The sequence below is a fragment of the Hydractinia symbiolongicarpus genome, chromosome 5, assembly GCF_029227915.1.
Source record: "Hydractinia symbiolongicarpus strain clone_291-10 chromosome 5, HSymV2.1, whole genome shotgun sequence".
NCBI classification, from domain to species: Eukaryota; Metazoa; Cnidaria; class Hydrozoa; order Anthoathecata; family Hydractiniidae; genus Hydractinia; species Hydractinia symbiolongicarpus.
In genome coordinates, this window is record NC_079879.1 from 25,739,979 (window position 1) to 25,754,019 (window position 14,041).

Here is a 14,041-nt window from a genome sequence, read left to right on the forward strand (position 1 = left end):
GATTATTTTCGCGAGCTCCACGATTTTTATATCTAGTATAATTTAATTTTTTTTCTTTTCAAAAAAGTCTATCATTAAAGTTAATTTGTTTGTTTCAGGTTTTATCAAGCTAAAAAAGCATATTCGTAGTTTTTGCTTGGTGTATAATTTTTTGTCATGTACGCAATTGCATTTTTACGAAATGTCATTTGTCTAGAAAAGTTAAATTTGTCTGCGCCGATAGAAATGCTTTTTTAGATTGCATTTTAAAAGTTTAAAAACGAAAAACGGGATAGAAATGTTTTTTTAGATTGCATTTTAAAAGTTTAGAAACGAAAAACAGCGATAGAAATGTTTTTTTAGATCGAATTTTAAAAGTTTATAAAGGAAAAGCGGGCGATAGAAATGTTTTTTAAGATCGCATTTTAAAAGTTTAAAAACAAAAAGCGGCAATAGAAATGTTTTTTAAGATCGCATTTTAAAAGTTTAAAAACGAAAAGCGACGATAGAAATGTTTTTTAAGATCGCATTTTAAAAGTTTAAAAACGAATAGTGGCGATAGAAATGTTTTTTAAGATCGCATTTTGATTCACGAACGATTAAAATCTATTATATGACAAGCTTTATGACAACGAATTAAAACAACAAGTGTTAATTTATTTTTTTGCTCTTGGGTTTTGATTTAATTGATAAACTAATACGGTCTTTGTTGTTTTACAATAGAAGTTATCTATCGTGGACACCACAGTGTAATGTTTAATTTTTGTTCGTGTAGTCCACAAAACATGATCGTGAGGTCCACGATTGTTAAAAAAATACACATCATGGGCTATCGCGGTTCGTGCGTAACATGAAATAAACACGAACCACGATGTTAACAAACCTTTTCACAGTACTATAGTGTAGTGTAGGTTTTATCAGCAGCTTAATTATTTGGGACAAGATCACATCAAACTTACTGCCACAATCAAATCCTACTTACTGCCGCCAGTATTTAGGAAGAAGTCATTATCTACAGACAACCGATCGTTTGCTGAAATTAACCAGCTTGTTATTACATGATTTGTATGATGTAAACAACAAGTAAAAAAGAAGGAAAGGAAAAAGTGAACATACGCAAAACAAAAAGTCCCACTCATCTTGTTTTTTTATTATTACTTGACCTCCCTGTTAGGGTGAAGATAATATTGGGAGGAGATATTTATCTTCAGATGTACAACCTTTTTTAATTTTGTAGGAAAACATTCTACTTGAGATAATGAAGCAAAAGGTAAAGCAAAGAAATTCCTTCAAAAAAGGTGACCAATGTGTTCAAAATCCAGATACAAGAAAATTCCGAAATCAAGTAAAGAAGAACGTTTTTACTCACAAAAAATCACAAACTGGTAAGTTCAAATTGTTTTTCTTTTATTGAGATAAATGTTAACAATGTATTTATTGATACACACTAAATTTAAATATTAGCATCTGACTTTTTCCATCGACGGTGGATTTCAATCTAAAATATATAAAGAGAAGTAGTGACAGCTGATACTAACAAAGAACAACAATCAGATTACACTTGATACCTACTGTAACAAACTGACATATCCCTTACACCTTAGTTTGTTTTAGCTAAGTTGAGTACATTTTCATTAAACTTGTGAAACACTATTCAAGTCACATCCTATGTTAAAGTTGTGTATTACTACACAACAACGGCAAATTTTTAGATTCCCATGGCTGGGGTCCATTTGTTATATACTCTTTCTTTAACAAGTGCAGTAACTGCAATTGTTGCACCTGTTTTCCCATTTTGTGTAGTTTCAGTGCAAAAAAGAATGTTAACTCTAGCTAAACTGTTTTAGAGCAGAGTGAATAGTGCACTTGTTTCATCAGAAAGATTTGTAACTTACATTTGACAGTCAAAACTCTATTCCATCAATTGCACGTGATTTTCTATTTCTTTAGTTCAAACCAAGCACCATTATGAAAAAATAATTAATTATCGAGGTTTCTCAACAACAAACACTAATTATTCATAAAATGTAAACAAAAAGGATAGCCTGCAAAAGTAAACAAAAAAACAAAAGTAAAGTTGCATATATGTCGCATAATTAAAATCAACAGCACGTTTGAGTTTTTCATTTCTTTGGTAAAACGAGTGCAACTGGTGCAACAAATGAAAAGATATGCTTTTCTGTCACCAAGCGAATAGACCTAAGCTTTTTATTTTGCTGAGAAAAAATATTGATATATATATAATTTCAGTCAATGGTAACGGGTACAAAGGCTCCAAAGTTTGCGGTTCACTGGTTAAATTGTTAAATAGTCCCTGGTTTTTGTAAGCCTCAAATTTTACGTAATTGAGACAATTTTGAATTGAGCATGTGGACATATAAGTTGCATTATTTAAGATGCACTTTTCTTTAAGCTAGAACTTTTTTTTCTTTGTAAACCTGTTTTAAGTTATGCTGCTGCTCAAATAAAGGCTATGGATGTTATTTATAAATTTATGATAATTACACTTGCTGTTTCTGTTGTAGGTTTAACCTTGGCTGCGTTGGAAAAGCATAATGAAAAAGTAGAGGATGAGTTAGATATTGGTGATTTGGCAATTAGTGAAAAAACTGGAACATCAGTACAGTCTAAAGCTTTTTCTATCAGTGGATTAACAGATTGTTCCAACATGACTTTTAGCAAAGTAATGGATCATTGGAATTCAGGAAATATTATTGATCAAGAGGTTAGTAAATTGTATAACAATTATCTAAACTTCACACAGGTTTGCAAAAATATATTAAATAATTAATTGTCTTCATTAGTAGTCAGTAAAACATGCATATTATAAGAGAATATTGTATTATAAATTATAAAAAAAGTGTAAAAGTTTGCACTACTTGTTATTACTATTACAAAGCATATTCCACCTTGTAGTAGTTCAAGGTTGTTTTGTCAGAAAATTTAAGATGTTAGGGATTAAATTATGTGCACCGATAAATGTCTATACAATGAACATCATTATTTTGTTTTAACATGTCTTTTAGAAATGTGCAATTCTTGCTGCTGTTACAGAGGTAAGTTTTAATGTATTTGTTGCCTTGTGTGTAAATGCATTCTTTTTATTAGAATACTCATTCCTAATTGATAGAGGGCTACCCTGACTGTTAGCTCTTATTTTATTGGAGAGTATTAAATGAGTGCCTTTCTCAAACATGTCTTTTTCATATTTTCAATAAAGAGTGCTGATTCTATAAAAAGGTGGTCACTCTGTGTGGAGACAACAGTTTTCAGACAAATTAAAATTTCTTAATTTGAAGTTTTCTTATTTTGTTTTCTTTCTTTAGAAAAAAGCTTTTAGTAATCTTATTTATTGTAATGAAGCAAATGGAATAAATTAATAGTGTGGAGATGTATATATATATATATCATTATGTAGTGTGTATAGGTTGAACTTTTAGGATTTAAACTTTCTTTATAGGTTATCCGTTCAAAGGGTGGTTCAGAAACTGAATCAGAGTATTTTGCTGCTCTAGTAAGGACTAACTTTTTCTGCCTTTAGCTTACAACAAATGTCATTTAAGGAAATGAATTTGCTTTGGAGAAAATAACCATCTAAATATAATTAAAACAGTTGAAATTTAGAGAAATAATCTCATATTGAAGAAGAACTACTTTGTTCATCACTAACATACTGCCTGGCAGGATTTGATCTGCGGTCCCCAGAACTTAGAGCCACAGACAAACCCACTACACTATGTGCAGCAAAATGTTAGTGATACACTCAGATAGTTTATCCAGATGGTGTGTTCATAGGTGAATTCAAAAAATCTTGATTAATTGTTTTATTTATATTATATTTTTGTTTCAAATTTTGTGTTTCTGTAATGCAGAAAAAATTACCAGCTGTTATATTCAAATAAAAAACACAAATGTAAAGTCCAAAAATGAAATTTACCATTATTTTCAGTTATCAGAAAAATATTAAAACACTTTGTAAATTTTACTGTCTATTTGTGCTATATTATATGTAAAGCCATTGAGTAGATCAACACCAACAGGTAAGTATATATAAAACTTCTTAATAAACCTTTCCAATGTTTAAATGATCAGATTGCCTTCTAAAAATTTTCGTTACTTAATTGATGTAACATTATCACTATTCTAGACAAACATTGTTGTTTTTTAAAAAAATTTGCAAACTGTTTTTAATAGATGACTGTTCTTGAAGCAAGTAAAGACAATGAAAATTCCATCGTAGCCATTTTGTATCTCCTGAATCTAGTTATCAAAAGGTAGTTGCTTATTATCTTGCAAACTCCTACTTAACGTAGAAGTTGATGTCAGTTATTTCCATCCTTGTTTGACTTCGTTTTTTCTACTCCCATGATAATTGGCTTTTTGTCATAGTTTTTTAAGTTTTTTTTACTTATAGCTTCTTCTATTTTAGAATTCCAACTACTTTACTGAAAGCTAGATTCTCTGAAGTGTCAAAGTTGTTGTTGCAAGTGTTAGAAAAGTATTCTGTTGATGGGAAAACATCACTTGTGGCTTGTGTATGTATAACAAATAATTTGTTGTGCTTCTTACATTAACTTATTTATCTCATCATTGAAATAAGAATAAGATAATATGGTACTGAATATTTTTGTTGTTGTTGTTATTGCTTCTTTGTAACTTTGTTGGAAAACTTGTTTCTCTGTTTTTCCAGGCCACTTTTAATGTCCACTTATTTTAGGCCCCAATATCCATTTATTTTAGGCCCTGGACTGTTTAACAACTACTTTGTCAGCACAAGAGTCAGCTGTGTGGATGGAATCTTCAACTCAGCATTGTTTTCAAATCATGTTAAGGTTCACAACTCATTCTAAACCTAAGGTAGGCTTTGTCATATTTCCAGCAATCCCTGTTTTTTAGGCATCAAGATTGAAGCTATAAAAATCTTGATTTAGATTCGCAAGCTGGCTCACAATTCAGTGAAGAACATAACAAAGATCAATCTGATAAACCATCAAAATCATCCAATTGGAACAGCTATCACAAAATTTTGTGTTCATATATTAGCACAACATACATCAGGTTTTCAAAATGTTTTTTCTCTTCTCTGTAAATTGACTTCGGTCATCAACTTTACTCATGTGCAATTCTAAAAACCTTAGTTGCTACTATTCTGTTTTGATTTTTAGAAAATGCAGCAATTTCTCACCACGTTTTAAATTTGTTGAAACTGTGCATTCAGTACTTGGGAGCAGAGGTATTTGATTCATTTATTTTTAAATTTTAATTAAGGGTAAGTTAACCCTGTTTTTGTTGTCTTGCTTAACCCTAATCCCTTAATTAAAACTGCATGTAAACAAATACTTTGTTCCTTGTGCTTATCATTCATATTTCATACAGTTTAAAATTCTTTTTAGAGTTTAAAAGAAATTTGTGAAGCCATATTACGTATGCTAACAATTAATAACCCAGTAAGTATTTTCAGACTATAACATATATAATTAGCACTGTACACCAATCCTTTGTGAAACATATAACATGCAAGAAGTTGTGCGCTCCAAATTGCGAGTTCTGTGTTACTGCCAATAAGGATTAATACAATGAATGGAATGAAACTATATATGCTTTTGAATATTTTATATTTTATTTTTGTATGAAGCTTGTCAACTATGAGCAAACAGCAGTAATTGTCAAAATCATTCCATGTGTATAGAAGCTTACTAATGTCTACTGGTAAATAAGAAAATCATTAGTACAATATTATTTAAATAATAAGATCGCATAATATTTTCTGTTAGCATGCCCAGTTTTTTTCTACACAATTGTGTAATACAAGCTTTACCAAGCTTGACTTCTTTTTTTTTTGTAACCTGTTTTCTCGAAACTTTATTCACAGAGCGTATTAACACAATGGTTAGTTTCTGTTTAAAACCACACAAAAATTTTTAAGTCACAGTGAGCATGATAGTCTTAAATATTATTTGTTTTCATGGTTTAAATGAAGTTCCATTTTTAAAAAATAAAAAATTAATTTTCTTTTAGATTATAAAAACAAATTCCATGCAAACACTGCATGCTTTGTGCACTGCTAACCCGCCTGAAGAAAACTTTTCTGCGGAGTTAAATGCTAAGCTAATATCTGTAAGTGTGAGAAGATCTTCCTTGATTTATAAATGTATTTTTATTCTATGCTAGACAAGACTGATGGTGCAGTTCTTTTTAAGGGAGAGGTTTAAGATAGCACGTAGTACACCCCCATACACATACAAAACGATAGATACCACATGCAAAACGTTTAGGGAGTTAACCAATGTAGCAGGCCTAAAACACTTGATATGGCTGTACTTGTGTTAAAATCTTAATAAAAGAATCCGGTGTTATATTAGTTTAGTTTTTTGTAGGTAACTGCATATGCAATATATATGTATATACATATTTTTTTTGTTAGGCTTTGTATGATTTCCAACCCAGCATCAATGATCCACACGTTACTAATGCTTGGCTTGCACTCATGTTGGCTGCACATTCAAATCTGTCATTGTAAGAAAATAAATTATTTTACTGCATGTTATACTTTGATAATCTTGTATTAATACTGATTTTTATTTGACTAGAATAAATGAGAAATCATGCTTGAAGCTTTTACCAAGATTTTATGGCACTGCAATGACCTACTTTACGTCTGATCACCGTGAAGTAACAAAAGCAGCCGCTGACATCATGAAGGTATGCAATAACAAAGTTATACAAGAACAGACGTAGGATGTGTTTTTTTGTTAATTTTTAATTTTTCTTTACTCAGGAAACAAGTGAAAAATGCTTAGAACCAATAATGGACACTATTGAAGAAGACATCAAAATAAAAGATTCGTCATTCTGCAAAATATTCAAATTAATAGAATCTGGTCTGCGTTATAAGTACCAACCAGTGTGGGATATAGTGCTGCAGTCGTTACAGTATTTATATTCAAAATTTGGAAAACAGTGTGCCTCTGTTATGATTAACAGTGTAACCAGTCTAATAGACCTGCATGCTAGCCCTGCATTTCCTTTCATGTCTAGTTTAAATAGAGCTATAGGAGCTGCTTTCAAGACTTTTGGACCTCAGATGATTTTAAACGAGAGACCATTAAAACTTGTGAGACAAGAGTAAGTAGATTATTTGTGTATTTTTCGTGTATCAAACATGAATGAAACTTTTTATCTATTCTGAGCATATTTCAGCGACCAATGCGACTTCCCACTTGCTTGGCTGCTTCCTGTTATGAAGGATTGTATCCAAAACACACAGCTGGCTTTCTTTATCTCCTACTTTCTTCCTATGGCGGCTACATTGAGAGGCAAAGGTCTGTTTTGTTTTTGTCGTAGTTTCTGTGCTATCATGAAACCTAGATGATTGTAGTATGACTTTTGGTTTCAGCATTAAAGTGTAGAGAGTCGAAGCAAGACTTAGAAGCTAAAGTGTATGAAACGCTAGTTACTCAGGTAGGTACCAAGACGCGGTTTATACCAATCAAATACGAACTTATCACTCACCTTCACATGGATTTGACATTTATTTTGCTGGTGTAAACAAGTAAAAATTGGCAAGATAATAGGAAACACGGTTAGAGAAATATTACAGGCATATTGATGAAAAAGCTTATTTTTATTATTATTAAAGATTCAAATTCCTTTTTACATAAAAACGACAGACAAAAGTGAAATATATGGATGATATAAGAATTTCACATGATTACTATGTCTCACCAAAATAACATGCCTGAAGATTTTTCTGTGAAGACATATGAGTTAGAAATTTCATAAACTTTCTTTTATGGGTTAATAAGGATGAAAAAAATGGTGTGCTCTGTTAAGACACACATTTTTTATACACAACGATCAAACACAGTTAAAATAGTTGTGCTTTTTTATGTTTTGAATGTTCTGCTTTTTTAGATTTGGGCTTTATTACCTGGATTTTGCACCAATCCCACCGATTTGAAAGAGGTAAATGGATGATTGAACAAACGATTTGTTGTTGTTGTTATTGTTAAGTTTCTTGTCTCTGGTCATGATATGTTTGTACTATAATGAATATGAATATATATATATTTTTTTAGTCTTTTAAAAGTATTGCGAAAATCTTGGGAACGGCATTGATGGAAAGAAATGATCTGCGACCTCTGGTATTGCAAGCCTTAAGAACATTAATTAACAGGACGCTTGATGGTGAGTTATGCTCGCACGAACTTACGTATCTAATGTAATAAACGATTTGCTTTTAAAAGTAAATTTTTTTAATTGCGAGTTCTAAATTTGAAATGCGAAACTTACACTTGTGTTTTGTTTTTCAGAAGAGGAGTTAACAGTTATTGGAAAGTTTGCAAAGAATTACATGCCTATTCTATTTAATTTGTACACCTCCAACGATGAGAACTGTAAAGCCATATCACTGTCCATTCTTGAAACAATCAAAGCATTTCTTGTTGTTGCAGAATCCACAGTAAGTGTGCAAATAATTTTTATTGATTAAAACATCACAACTAAATAAAGATAAATTACATTATTCACATTAGTTTTTTTGCGTATTAATTTATGCGCAGTAAGAAAAATGATTTTGCGAAAAATAATTTTTGCGCAGTACATACGTACGTAATTCGCGCGCGTGATAATTTTTCGCATAAGTTCGAACTTTTGCACTAATAGAAGATACTAAAATTTAGGACTAAAAAATAATATGGATGCGTTTCTCTTATGTAAACTATAGAATCGTGATATATCATAAGGAATTTTTGCGCACTAACTAACTTTCTTGCGTGAACTTACAAAAGTTGATACACGTTAAAATAAGTACAAGATACCTCGTGCTGCTCACCTTCTCGATGTTTTTAGGTCTGCAGCTTCTTTTCACTTGTACTGTAGCTTTTTTACCTCCTGTAATAGGATTTTATATAGCCGATCTCAAAGTGAGATTATTCAGTACTTGTGTTAAGTCAACTTTGCTACGCAAAATGGTGCCTGCTGTTGATGGTTAGTACTTGGTGTCTGTTTACACATTACAAAAATGTAGTCCACTTATATGAATTGTATCTTTCGGTTTAGCTTGTACAAACATTCGTAAAGAAGATATTTGAAAAACTTAAAGAAGAAGACTCTGCAGAGAAAAGGTTTCATTTTATTTGCAGGTTGTAAACACACCTGAGGCATTGTTAGGTGATTTCCAACACCAACCTTTTCTTTGTTGTGCGTGTATAGGCATCTTTTGATGGATTTAGCAGTATGTATGGTGAAGTACTCAACAGAGGAACAAGTACGAGGTTTATACCAGCTTGTCACTGGTCACGTGCAGGTAAGCTTGAAGTTTATTGGTTGAGAAAAGGTCTTAATACTATATAAAATAATTTTTATTTTTTTGTTCGAAAAGGACAAGGATAAAAGCATGCAAAAGAAGGCTTATCGTATACTGGAAGAAATCTGCTCCAGTAATTCTGAAAGTTGTAAAAATTTGGTGGAAGAAAAATTTGACGAGTTAAAGTCAGTGTTGGTGGATTCGTTATCAAGTGCAGTTCCGTCTTCAAAAGCTGTGAGTTTTTAAAAAATGACGAGGAATATTCTCTGTATGTGTTTCAGCTATAACTGAAGTGTTATTTGACTTTTTAGCCACGTCTTGGTTGCATTTCTTCTCTTGTGAAGAAGTTATCAAATGAGAATAAAGATTTCTTACAAGTAATTATACCTGAGGTAAAACCATTGTATATTTTTTGAGCTGTTTGTTTATTTGTTATTCTGTTGATTTCAAACGAACCCGGATGGGTGCCTGTCGTAACTGATAAAACTTTTATTTCTATTTACAGGTCATTTTATGCACCAAAGAAATTGGTGTTAAAGCCAAAACAGCTGCTTTTGATTTGTTGGTTGATATTGGATCATCATATGTTTTTTTGAGTACTCTACCCAAAGAAGGTAGGTAAAGACAGCTTTTATCACCTCACTCTGCTCCTGCTCAAATTGGTGTACCAACAATTTAAGCAGAGCGCATAATATATTTTCTTCGAATAACTGATTTTTTTTTCAATGTTTAGAGTGTATTGAGCAGTATTTCCATTTCGTTATGGCTGGCTTGGCTGGCTCCCCTCACATGATCAGTGCAACGCTACTGGCTTTCACGAAACTTGTTTTTGAATACAGATGTAAGTATTTCCGCTACGTTTTGTCATGTAACGAATGTAAAGAATGGCGGTTTAATGTTAGTATTCGATATATGATGCAAGGATGGGGATGTGTTGTTACTTTGAAGCTTGTGTGTACTAGCTACTTTTCTTATATATTTTAGATTGCATATCAGCGAAGCTAGTCGCTACATTGCTCGATGCTGCTATAACATTATTGAAATCAAAAACAAGAGAGGTCATCAAATCCTGTTTACTTTTCATCAGGGTGAGTATGATGATTAATTTTGTCGGAACAGACTTGATGCTGTTTTGTAATTTAGTAATGTAGTTTATCTTGTTTGTTTGTTTTTTAGGCCGTTGTCAAAATCCTAGATGCAAATGAACTATCTGGACACTTAGAGAGCTTGGTAAATCCTTATTTTGTTTAGACAGCTTGGATATATTTTTACTAACTACAGAATACTTTGATAATGTGTTTTTAGATCAAGAACTTGTTTGTGTGGAACACGCAGAATAGCAGTGCTTACAGACAACAAATCAGACGAATCCTCGAAAAACTCGACAAAAAATGCGGGTAAATAAATTTATTATTGTGTGGCCGTTGTTGGTTTTGTTGTTGTTGTTGTCGTCTTTTTTGTTGTTGTCGTCTTCCTTGTTGTTATTGTTGTCGTTGTCGTTGTTGTTGTTGTCGTTAGAATATTGTTGTTAAAATCGTTGTCGTTGTTGACGGTGTCACGTTGTTGTAGTTCTAGTTGTCGTTGTTGACGTTGTCACGTTGTTATTTCGTTGTCGTTGTTATTGTTTTCGTTGTTGTTGTCGTTGTCGTTATTGTGGTTGTTATTTCGTTGTCGTTGTTATTATTTTCGTTGTTGTTGTCGTTATCGTTATTGTGGTTAGCATCGTTGTCGTTGTTGTTGTTGTTGTTATTGGTATTAGCATCGTTGTCGTTGTTTTCGTTGTTACGTCGTCTTCGTTATTGTTGATTTTGTGGTTGATGTTGTTGTCGTTTGTATTCTGGGTTTGTTGCGTTCTTCTGTCACGCATATATGTATTTTATCTGTCAAGTTATCATCTGGTGAAGTCTCTTGTTCCAAACGAGCACAAACGATTTATCGTTCAAATTCACAAAACAATTGAAAGAACAAAAAGACAAAGAGAGGCATATCGGAACTCTGTAAGTTCATCATTTCATCTTTTTTTTTGAAAATTGTAATCCTTCTCGCCACCATTTTATATTACGTTCATGTTTTGTTTGTATTGTTTGTTTGTTTTTCTTGCTTCCTTCCAATCTAAGTAGTTTTTCTAAATTTTTAGCAAGTAGAATTGTAGAGATACAGTTTAGGGATACTGTAAGATCTTTGAGTATGATTGTATAGTCGCGAAATTCCCTGAGAGGTCTGTATTAACATTAGAAAAATAACTCTGAAGAGTCTGAGGACGAAACTACAAAAGAAACCACGTGGGATGATGTACTTGCAGATTCAGACGAAGAAGAAAACGAAGACAAGAAGAAAATAAAACAACAAGAAAAAAAACAGAAGAAATCTAAGGTAAGAAAAGTTCACAAAAGATTCTCTCAAAATTTTCACAAAGATTCTCTTACGATATAAACCTTATTTTTTATCAGCATGCTAAAACATGGATTGTGGAGAACGAAGAAGGGGTTGACTTACTTGATCCGACAGTTGCTAAAAATATTGTTGGTAAGTACACTGAAAGAGACGTCATATTTCTCAGCGCAGCACGATTTCGAAGTTTGATTATCATGCTATTCTCTTTTATAATCATTATCTCCGTAAATAAATGTAAATCTGGCGTCTTCTCCGTTAAAATTGATTTGCAACTTTGTATGACTGACAATTTACATGAACCATTCTTTTTTTCAGCAACAAAACCAAAGCATAAAAAGATGATCAAACATGATTTTTCATTCTCTTCGGATGGTAAAATCGTCGTCAAAGATGAAGAAGAGGAAATCGAGAACAATGGTGAAGCAGCATTAGATGTTGGAGAAAAAGATATTTTAGGAGGTTTGTGGGATTTGATATATCCTCCACGCGGTTTATTTGTACTGCGCAGATAAGGACTCACAAACATGTAGTTACAGACCATTGAACTTTTTTGCTTCTTAACGAGGTTAATTTACGCAGTGAAATCTTTCTTGGTTTTTTTGTTAAGATTATTTTTGTGAGAAAGATATTAAGTAAATTACAGAAAACACAATTGTGTATGATATCCAAAACTATATGTCAAAGAAAAGTTATTTTATTCCTCATTTTCTCGAATTTCGCAAATACAGTATTATAAAATTTTTCGGGAGATTAATTTTTGCTTTCCTATTGTCATTATTTTCCGCTAGTTGTTGTACGTGACTTTCCCCTAGTTGTTGTACGCGACTTTCCGCTAGTTGTTGTGCAAATTTATAACAACCTTTTTTTAGGATATGACAAGACACCAAAGCAGATGAAACTGGGTAAAAGAAAGCGTATGGAAGATATGCCAGAAGACGAGAACGTGTTTCAAAAGTACGAACATGGTGGAGTTGGTATTCATCGACATCGAGATACAGATGATTCTGGTAAAAAGAAGTTAGGAGCAGATTACAAAGCTAAGGTTTGTTTCTTCAGCACGGTTTATAAACGGTCGGATAATTCATTTTATCGTTCTATGAATTTATTTTGAGATATAACTTTTTGTTCACGACGTAAATATTAAAGAAATTGGGTAAAACAAAAATTTATATTATTATTAAAATTGAACCATATGTTCATCTTATTGTCAGAAGAATATTTAATGTGAAAGTAACATCTCGTCGTTCATTACTATTGTTGAACAACTTGAAGTACCCAAATTTGATCATCCACACATAGTCGCCATCATGGATTGATAAACAGACTCTATGTCTTTGCGAGAGAAAAAAATGAAGATGATTTCTGAGATTGACAAGCAGAATTTTATATTTTTCTTTAATCTATTTTAATTGTAGAAAGCTGGAGGTGATATGAAGCTGAAAGGGAAGCCTGACCCGTACGCTTATATTCCACTCGATCGACAAAAGTTAAATAAAAGGTAATTAATGAAGTTTTGAATTTTTTTTTCTAATGAAAACAAAGTAATTTTATAATGACTGGTTAAATACTCCAACTTTTCTTTAAAGAGGCCGCGTTTACATGAAACTCGAAGTGAAGTAGCTAGAACCGGTTTAAGTTTACATTTCTTCAGCTGAAGTAATACTCACTTCAAATGAATTTCGGTCATAATAAAATTTCCACTAGGTGCGAGATCTTTACCTGGACAAATTACACCCTTTACGCCGAAATTAGACATGAGTAAAACATGTAAACAGTCGCACTTTTAACTGCAGTGTGGGAATTTTATTTTCGCCCTAATTTCACTCCCGTCATATAAACAGCCTCAAGATTGATATTTTTTTATTTACAGAAAAAAGGCGAAACTTTCTGGTCAATTTCATGGAATGGTTAAGGCGACCAGGAAAGGAGCTGCAGCTGCTAATAAATACAAAAAGAAAAGAAAGTGAAAGTATTTTGTAAACGTTGTTTTTACTTGAAATATTTTTTACATACAAGAGTTGTCATTTAATACATAACTAGAATTATAATTTAGAATGCTAGCTGTAACTACGTGTTTCAGTGTACAGTGTACATTTGCCTGGAATTTGCGATATTAATTTTATTACATCAAGTAAAAAAAAAAAATTTCAAAAAAATTAAATTTCAGGACAGTTACTTCGCGAGAATTAAAAATTACTTCGCGAGAATTAAAAAGCAAAATAGGAATTTAGTTACATTTTTTCTGTATTAAAAGTGTCCGCTATTTTTTTTTTCTTTTTTTCTTTTTTTTTTTTTTTAAGAAAAAAGGTTTCGCAACAAAAAATTTAAAAATGGCAGTCATTTGCAAAATTTTCCATATTT

The 14,041-nt window shown here is 31.9% G+C and overlaps 1 protein-coding gene across 1 annotated transcript; it reads left to right on the top strand.

Annotated features, from left to right (window-relative positions):
- Window positions 1–750: 750 nt before the first annotated feature.
- On the top strand, window positions 751–13,695 carry LOC130645659 (RRP12-like protein). Its single transcript, XM_057451718.1, has 35 exons — window positions 751–1,364; window positions 2,505–2,704; window positions 3,006–3,035; window positions 3,440–3,493; window positions 4,174–4,253; window positions 4,409–4,514; window positions 4,720–4,836; window positions 4,911–5,037; window positions 5,145–5,212; window positions 5,373–5,426; window positions 5,998–6,096; window positions 6,404–6,495; window positions 6,570–6,681; window positions 6,758–7,104; window positions 7,180–7,301; window positions 7,376–7,440; window positions 7,894–7,944; window positions 8,058–8,166; window positions 8,292–8,440; window positions 9,040–9,104; window positions 9,193–9,286; window positions 9,362–9,520; window positions 9,598–9,678; window positions 9,792–9,900; window positions 10,020–10,127; window positions 10,271–10,374; window positions 10,463–10,516; window positions 10,592–10,683; window positions 11,175–11,283; window positions 11,522–11,659; window positions 11,737–11,812; window positions 11,996–12,139; window positions 12,550–12,722; window positions 13,096–13,178; window positions 13,551–13,695. The coding sequence occupies exons 1-35, from the start codon at window positions 1,238–1,240 to the stop codon at window positions 13,645–13,647; spliced, it is 3,795 nt and encodes a 1,264-aa protein (XP_057307701.1). The 5' UTR covers window positions 751–1,237; the 3' UTR covers window positions 13,648–13,695.
- Window positions 13,696–14,041: the final 346 nt, after the last annotated feature.